Genomic DNA, 9,291 nt, shown 5'->3' with positions numbered 1-9,291 from the left:
CTGTGGGATAATACTACCATCTGATGTTAACTGTAATGTACTACACCACTTGTTCAATCCCTCCAAAACTAGATGGGATGGATGAACGGGCTTCCTTTCCAAATATTTGGTAAAATTCTTAGTTATTTGGTAACAAATGCCATCACGAGACAAATATTGTATTAACTATCTAATACAGGACACTAAATACTGTATTAACTATTTATTATAAAAGTCATGCTTTACCAATGTTATTCATTTAGTTGAAATGAAAAAATTCTGAGATTTTGCCTTTTAAAGGGGCAATCAGTAGTTGAAACAATAGCAAAGCCACACCCCTCCCCTTTCGGTAAAAAGCTGAGGGATGGGACTGGATAGGTGTAACTGCTCTCAAATTCATATACAGAGCTATGAATGCAAGGACTGACCATCCATGATATGAACATTATAATTGTAACCATGTTTTGAGGCTATATAATGTTTGTTTACAAGCATTGGAATTTCAAAAAATCCAATATTTTGGATTCTGATGGGGAAAGACAGTTGTACTAAACTCATGATATTTATAAGGTATATTCTTCAAGAATAAATGGGTATATATCATTAATTTATACGTCCCAAAATAGATGCAGCAACTGCAGATTGACTTTTTAATGGGCCATGACGGGCCATGACGTCAGAAGCCATCTTCAAAGGACTACGGATCCGAGCAGAGAGCCGGGTACCCTCCCTTCCTTGGACCGGATTATGCTGCCTGGGACTCATCACAATAACAACACAACAGTTAAAGATTCTACATATCCGCGATGAGACAATACACCAATTCCCGGGACAGGGGAGGCTCCTGCGTGGCCTGCTGCCAAGTTTGCGTTTTCGCGTTTACTGCATTTCTCATTGTGGCTGAGCGGACTGCGCGTAAGTTTAGCACTGCGGTTACCGAGAACGACCGAAACACACCCCTCCGGTGATGGAGATAGGCCTGTTATATCTCTCACCACACCTAAGCTACACGTCAAATCATATCAGTACAGTGTTATACCACGAAAGGCTGCATGCATAAAGGTTGAATTAATTCATATTTCCTAAAGTATAAAAATGTTCATCTGCATTTGCAGATACATTCGAATCTTTATAGGTGCGTGCATCACTGGTGGTGTTTTTCTATATTTACCCAGGTGGTTATGAAACAATGCAGCAGTAGCTTTAGTTATGCTAATAGAAAAATTGCGCATTTTTGTCATATTCGAGCGCCTTTTTCTGGGTGCCATGAATGGATAGCGGATTGGAGGGACCCTACTTTACCTTCTCTCCTATACCGCCCATCTGGTCCGGCAGATGGTTCATATTACTGGGACAGGAGAGGGAGAAAGAGGGAGGGCAGGGGAGGAGAAATAAAATGCAGATCTGAAGGGAGAGAGCACTGCATCGTTCGTTCAGTGGTTCTCCCAGACATGAGGAGCGTGCATTTTGTAGCCAATTATTTTGTAGCCAATTAGTAATACAGAAACAGCGCAGAATCCCCCAGACCCTACCCTGGCCTCAGCCTATAGTCGTGATGGAGGTCGCACACAACTGAAACTGCCCTTGTTCAAATGCTTAGCACACGTTTGTGGTCTCGAGTCAGAACAGATATTAATTAGGATATTAATTACACATTAGTTCGATGTTAATTACATATTGATGACATTTTGCCCGTTCACATTTGTACATAAACACCATCAGCAATTAGACTACAAGAAAGAGTGCATGTGTGTAGATGTACTGTATGTCATCTCTAATCAATTACCTGTGCATGTGTCTCCACAGTGATCTACTGTTTCGTGTACTACCTGTGGGTGGGGCATAACTACTGCTATGGCCACTGGGCGGGGCTTACAGCCTTGTTTCTCCTCCCTGGATGGGGCCCCCAGTTGCTAAGTTGGCTGTGGTACCAGGCAGATGGACGTATATGCAGCAAAGATCTCAAATGGACTCACATCCTGCACCTGGGCATCTTTAGAAGGTAATGTACTACACAGCAAATTGAGCAGTGTTGATTTTTCTGGTGTTGATTCAGGAGTTAAATTCACGCTGCAAGTGTGAAATTAACACTCAGTGGCATAAAAGAGCTCCCAGTGTTGGTGTTAATAGACAGAGTTATTGTTTTACACTGTGGAGAGTAAAACAGTCCCAAACACATCATTATATTTCCCAGCATGCTCTACTGTAGGTAGAATCTTTAGGATTGTTTTTAATATCTGTATTTGCATGTACATTGATTCATCTTATACGCTAAGGAAAATAACATACATTTTTCAAAACAAATCCAATCAGTTAGTAAGATTTACTGCACCCGTTACTGATTTAAATGGTTTACGTCTTTAGGTCATCTTTTTTTATCAAGTTTTCTAACCCCGACAGCCATTCTGAATGCAGTTTGTGGGTGAATAAAAACTGTTGGATATCCTAACTCTGGATTTCAATAGGAATTACACATCACTTTGCAAGCCAGCGTAATGTGACTTGCAGGCCTGATGTGGCCTGTAAACCTGGAGTTTCCTAACACCACTGTGTTAAGGCGTCCGCATCCTTCCCCTCTGAAACAGTTCATCCAGGAACAGTTTGGTGACGAACAATGCCTTTTCCAGCATGATGGAGCACCTTGCCATAAGGCAAAAGTGATAACTAAGTGGCTCGGGGAACAAAACATCAATATTTTGGGTCCATGGCCAGGAAACTGCCCAGACCTTAATCCCATTGAGAACTTGTGGTCAATCCTCAAGAGGCGGGTGGACAAACAAAAACCCACAAATATTGACAAAGTCCAAGCGTGGATTATGCAAGAATGGGATGCCATCAGTCAGGATGTGGCCCAGAAGTTAATTGACAGCATGCCAGGGCGGATTGCAGAGGTCTTGAAAAAGAACGGTCAACACTGCAAATATTGACTCTTTGCATCATTCAATAAAAGCCTTTGACACTTATGAAATGCTTGTAATTATACTTTAGTATTCCATAGTTACATCTGACAAAAATATCTAAAGATACTGAGGTAGCGGACTTTGTGAAAATGTATATTTGTGTCATTCTCAAAACTTTTGGCCACGACTATATATATTTATTTTTGGGGACATAAAACACTGTAAAAACACAGGCAAATCAGCTCAGTGATTTTAATTTGGAAATCTGTTCTAAAGTATTCCCACAAATAATGGAGAGATATATGTGATCGTATAAAAATGTAAGCAAGGTTTGAAATGATTATGTTTTAGTCAAATATTATATCTTTTTTTTTTTTTGCGGTCTACAAATTATTTTAATTATGTTCCGGCCCCCTGATCATCCACTCAAGAAAAAATTGGGCCACGACTGAATCTAGTTGATGATCCCTCCCATACAGTGTTAAAACAACACCCAAAATGACTTACTGTAACAGTGTTTTTGTTTAACACTAATAGTGGTTCAACACTAGGATTGAATATAAATAAGTGTGAGTGTTAATTACCCCATAGTGTTAAATTTGAGTAACACTGGCAAGTATATATATATGTAGTGTACATTTTCTACACTACGGAGTGTTACATTAACACTATAATCAGAGCACTTTTTACACTCAGAGATAGTGTTAAAATTAACTATTTAAGTGTTGATTTAACACTGCAAATTTTGCTGTGTGCTACTGTAGTACCTCTTTAGGGTTAGGGGTCAGAGGTGAGAGGTCAGTGATGAAACAAACTGAGCTGAACTCTGCTTTGAAGGGTCTCACTCCCTCTAACTCTGTGTTGTGTGTGTGTGTGTGTTCCAGGTTATGGGAGACTATGACATCCACTGGAGAGGATTGGTGTAGTGAGATAATGCAGCAGGCTGATGTTTCAGCTCTCCGCCTGTTGGAGGCGCTGGTGGTAACTCTGCCACAGACTGTCTTGCAGACATATGTCCTCATCTGTACCGATGTAGGCCTCTCTTCACCAGGTACTACACGTGCGTGTGATTGTCTGTGTGTCTGTGTGTGTGTTTGATACAATCACCCTACAGAGTATTCATATTATCTCTCCCTCCACCTCTCTCCCCCTACCCTCTCTCTCTCCCCAACCTCTTTCTCTCTCTCTCTTCAGTGTCAGTGTGTTTTGCGGTGTGCCTGCTGTCCCTGGCCTGGGCCTTAGTGTTGTATGCCAGAGCCTGTTCCCTCATCAGACCTGGACATCTCCCCATGACCCCTGCTGCTATCACCTGTAGACTGCTCTGGAGGGTAGGAGGGCTGGCTGGGTGTGTGTTTGTGTGTGTGGGAATGTGTGTGTGATAGTAACAGACTTGTTGTATTGTGTTTAGGTCAGTATGTTGGGAGCACGTCTCGCCACCCTCACGCTCTTCACACGCCTGTTCCGACAGTGGGTACTTGGAGTTATTGGTGAGTGTGTGTATATATATGTGTGTGTGTGTGTCTCTTTTAGTGTGCGTTTGTAGATAGATATATGTGTGTGTGTGTGTGTGAACATTCAGTGTCCTGCTCCTGTGTGTCTCAGGTCTTCACTGGTTGGGTGCTACGTTCTGGTTGGTGTCGCAGCAGAGTGACATCATTAAGACGCCATTGCGCTGGCGTCTGTTCAACCTGGTTCTGGGAGCTGTTCACATCTTCCTCTTCCTCAACGTCAAAGACGGAGCCTCCAGATGCCGCATGGCCGGCTTCTACTTGGTGTGTGTGTGTGTGTGTGTGTGTGTGTGTGTGTGTGTGTGTGTGTGTGTGTGTGTGTGTGTGTGTGTGTGTGTGTGTGTGTATGTAACTCTCTCTACTCTCTCCTGCAGGCCATGTTTATCGAGAACGCTCTTCTTCTGCTGGCAGGTTCCGACTTCTTCAGTGTTGCATCATGGGATAGCATGGGTATCCCAGCCGCCGTGTTCTGTAGTTTCCTCATTGGTGAGAAACGCACGCACACACACACACACACACACACACACACACACACACACACACACACACACACACACACACACACACACACACACACACACACACACACACACACACACACACACACACACACACACACACAATCTTGTACAGCTAACCTTGTACTCATACTCACACACTCATATGGTGGTCTGTGTTATTACAGGAGTGATAGCCTTAGTCCTGTACTACCGGTTCCTCCACCCTAAGTCCTTTGAGATCCTCCAGAGCATACGTCACCATGGAATGGGCAGAGCTTGTGCAGACCGGGGCTCTTCTCTCTCATTGGAAGAGAAGAGCCATCGCCACGGTCAACTTGTGGGTGGCGGGAATCTGCTGGAGCTCCCTAGCCAATGGCAGGGCTGGAAGCACCACCACTGGTTGCTGATTCGCCTAGCCATGAAGACAGGTGATGTGGCTCGAATAAGCCATGCCTATGGTGAAGGGGGATTGGTCGGGCTGCTGGGACTAGAGGAAGAGACTCTGCCAAGGTCCCCAGACATTCCGCAACGTCCTCTCAACGTTCCACAACATTCCCCCAACGTTCCACAATCTTCTCCCATCGTTCCCCAGGTTGACCAGGTCAGACAGGTGGAGGAGGTGAGATGAGCAGCCAATTCCATTTGTTCCCCTTCTCCTTGAAGTGTACCCTTGACAGGTTGTTGTTTTTGTCAAGCTCCTTTGTCATGTTTAGATGTTCAGAACTCCTATCTTTTCCAAATAAACCCGCACTCTGGTATGTGCTTTTGAATGTTCTGTTTTCATGTGGTTGAAGCGGTGTTTGTCTTAAAACAGAGCAGGGTGCCGATTTATTTGCTATTCTCTACTACTGTTGGATGTTCTCTGATAAGTTATCTATTTCCAGGTTGTGAAAACAGGACAAATATAAGCACCAAACAAATTATTATTATTATAGAATATCATTCACCATAGCTGTCCTTCTTCTTCCTAGGTTATAAAGGCAGCCCCAGCCAGAGACATCATCAGTGAGGTGAGACAGGCAGTGAGACAGGGGGAGGTGAGACATGTGCTGCCCTCACCATCTCCCATCCAGGAAGTCAACCCGCCGCTGGTGGAGGTCCTAGTTGAGGAGGACAGAGGTCACCTCTCTGAGCCCTCCAACTCGCAAGACGACTCCAGCCCCCCTCACTCCAGCCCCCCTCCCTCTGAAGAACGAGATGACGAAGACTTCCAGAGCGCAGCCTACTGCTCCCCCACACCCTCTTCTCCCAAGTACCCAGACTACCGCCACATCGACAGCAACGTGGTCACCTCGAACACCGAAGGGTCATCTTCTGCAGGGTCACTGGATGTCAGACGTGATTCGTCTCCAGAGAGATCACCGTCCCTGCTGTTGGGAATGGGAAGCCCCCAGCGGAACTTTAACCCCACGGAGTCTGGCACCGCCTTGTACTTCAGCACTGCAGCAGTCTCCCCATCCAGTGGCAGTTACCTGGGCTGGGGCTCTGAGCTGTCGCCCATCTCCACCTACCGGAGCCCCTACCGCATCAGGGAGCCCCTCTTTACCTCCACCCCCAGACAGGAGCCTCGTGCTGTTCCAGAGGAACCAGGTCCTAGCCCCTCTACCACCGCCACCACCACCACGCATGCTAGAAAACAACTGGTCCAGTTTGTAGACCATAGAGAAAAATTGATCTAAAGGGGGACAATGGGTGACGTGAGATCAAATACATGTAAAATACTCTCAAATACTTATTGAGGTGTATTTGATTTAGCTTGACCAGTGTGCAGCTGGATGGGTGAGGTTTACACTTTCGGGACTATTTAATTGGTTCCATTGTACCACTGTTCCATTCCATTCCAAGCTAAATCAAGTGTGCCTAAAGTATTTTAAAGTATTTAACATTATTGTATTTGACCCAGGTCTAGAGATGATATAGAACACAAAATATAGAGAGTATGTTACAAGATATATGACGTTAGCCTGAGTGTAAGGCTGGTTCTGTATTCAACAGTGCTATTACAACGTCGTTGTCATGCCAGACAACTAATCTATTACTAGCCAAGGGCCTGTTGACTAAATTAGAACCAGCTCGGCCCCCAGGTTAGCCAGACGTGTTTCACACTAAATAACAATAGCTTGTCTTGAGTATCCATTTGAATTAGCCAGTGTGAGGTTGTGAATCCACATGTATCTATCACACACAGACACACTAACATAGAAACTGCACTGGAAGTAGTCTTTAGTGAAGGAAGAGTGGGATGTCCTTTTGCTCTTAGGCCCCGATTCAATCAATCACAGATAAAGAAAACTGCACTGTGAGTATACTCAGAATGTCCATGCAGTATTATTTTAATAACAGATGCGGTTTCATGTTGACATTGAATGATAATGTCCGTGAAAGTAATAGCGTGTGTGGTGTGTCAGATTTAACATGGTTAACGCCTCTGCTGGAGGATATACCGTAGAAATAGAATCTAAAAACTAGAATCTAAAACTAGATTATATTTCTATGGCATAAAAATTGTGAGTGAACCCTCAGTGTGGTTTACTTTGTGCTGTGGATTGAATTAGTGCCATCGTAAAGCGTTATGATTCATCACTGGGCGATAATAGCTTAAGTTGTGGTTTATTATGGTTTGTCAGAGAAGAGAGAGTATATGTTTGTCTTTGTTTCTTTCTTTCTTGTATATTACTGCAATCATTTGAGGCAGTTTGCACTTTTATGAGGTATTATGATATGATTGGGATAATTGAAGGGGTGCTAATAGTTAGTTAATGGAGACGCTCTGATCACATGTTAAGTTTTACTATACTATTATAGGCTACTGTACATAAATTCATTATTATAGTATTCAAATGTGATATTTAATCTAAAGGTAACCTAACAATAATAGGTAATGTACGTAAATACTTTCATTATGTGAAATTTTAACCGATATTCTTACTCTTATTTACAATTTGTTTACAGCTAGTCCCGACATGTCAAGCAGACCTTTAAGTCTGATAGGTACTAGTATTTAAATATATACAAAATGATTCAAATCTGTTCAGTGTTCAATTCATTTCGGTCAGTATAGGTGCTATTTCTAAGTCTCGAATTTACCTCAAATGGTGAAGATATAAGATCTTTGTGAACCATTGTAGGGAGAAATCCTTTCTACTTCTGTGAGACAGGAGAAAGATCCAACTAATCGTATCTATTCACGTGGCATCAAAGCAGACTGTATCTATCAGTGTGGAAGTGCCTGAAACAAGCTGCTAGTAGTATTGATGAGCTTCCGGATCCTCTACAGCCTGGTCCTATTCCTATCCCTGTCCCTTACCTTAGTCCCTAAGGGGGCCCTTTGTTCCTAGAAGGGGCTAGGGAGAGAAATAGAGCTAGGCCTATCTAGAGGTTATAGGCCATGTGCTGCTATGGATGTTTGGAGGTCAGTGTTATCAGAATGTTGTGTTTTTTACATTGTTTTTTACTGTCGTTTTATTTTTGTTTGATTGTGTTTATAGTGACTTCAGAACTAACTTTGTCCCCAGGCTCAAGAGAGAGAGAGAGCCAGCTCGGGACTAGATCAGTTCAGAACTATTGTTTTATCTCTTGATATAAAGGGAATGTGTGAGCTACCTAGAGCTGAGGAAAATGGTACTACTGCATGCTCGTCCTTATTTTTATACAGCCTGACAAAGACAGTGTACTGTATCTAATGATAGATGTGAAAAGAGAAATCACTTACACACACATTGCATTAACCAGCTTTTAGAATGTATGTCTATGCAAAGTTAACATACGCGCTAATATAGCCTACTAATATCAGTATGGACTTTTAAATGTATCTTGGTGCACAAACACGCTTTAGAATGCTATCTCAATGCCTGGCTTGATAATGAAATAATCAGTGCTTGCCTTGTAGAAACGACAGCATCAGCTGCAATGGCTGTCAGTCTCATTGCCTTATCTGTATACGCTCATCACAATGAATGGTGCACTTCAATTTCCAGTTTCTTGCATTGTATACATCATTATTTATTTTTTTGCCCACATTTACTGTATGAAATGTGTACAGTAGTGTGATGCACTGTGTTTTGACTCGGTAAAGTTTTGTATCTGTACCTGACAATGTATTAACAAGATCTTGTTGCTGTTGTTATTATCGTTACACCAGGTGAATGTGATGCATCTGATTGCTTCATCGTAATGTCGTTATCCAAATAATATAATGGTTATTAATAATTGTATAAAGTACACCTGAATAAACACTAGCGTCACCAGGAAGGAAGGATGCTGTGTTTCTATTGGTTATCTAGTCACGCAGACGACCAGGGTTCAAGCCCAATCTGTCACACCTTCTTTATTCTGTTTCTTCACGAGTATCTAATAAGTTGTTTGTCAGCAGAGTTAAACGAACAGAGGAACAGGAAGAAGACT

At 42.8% G+C, this 9,291-nt stretch overlaps 1 protein-coding gene across 1 annotated transcript; it reads left to right on the top strand.

Moving 5' to 3' along the window:
- The first annotated feature begins 3,810 nt into the window (after window positions 1–3,810).
- On the top strand, window positions 3,811–9,124 carry LOC120059957 (XK-related protein 5-like). Its single transcript, XM_039009033.1, has 7 exons — window positions 3,811–3,930; window positions 4,074–4,207; window positions 4,288–4,366; window positions 4,482–4,651; window positions 4,762–4,873; window positions 5,073–5,506; window positions 5,859–9,124. The coding sequence occupies exons 1-7, from the start codon at window positions 3,813–3,815 to the stop codon at window positions 6,564–6,566; spliced, it is 1,755 nt and encodes a 584-aa protein (XP_038864961.1). The 5' UTR covers window positions 3,811–3,812; the 3' UTR covers window positions 6,567–9,124.
- Window positions 9,125–9,291: the final 167 nt, after the last annotated feature.

This window comes from Salvelinus namaycush, chromosome 15 (genome assembly GCF_016432855.1).
Source record: "Salvelinus namaycush isolate Seneca chromosome 15, SaNama_1.0, whole genome shotgun sequence".
Classification (NCBI taxonomy): Eukaryota; Metazoa; Chordata; class Actinopteri; order Salmoniformes; family Salmonidae; genus Salvelinus; species Salvelinus namaycush.
Note: the sequence above shows the minus strand (reverse complement) of the source record. Positions and strands in the feature narration are given on the sequence as shown.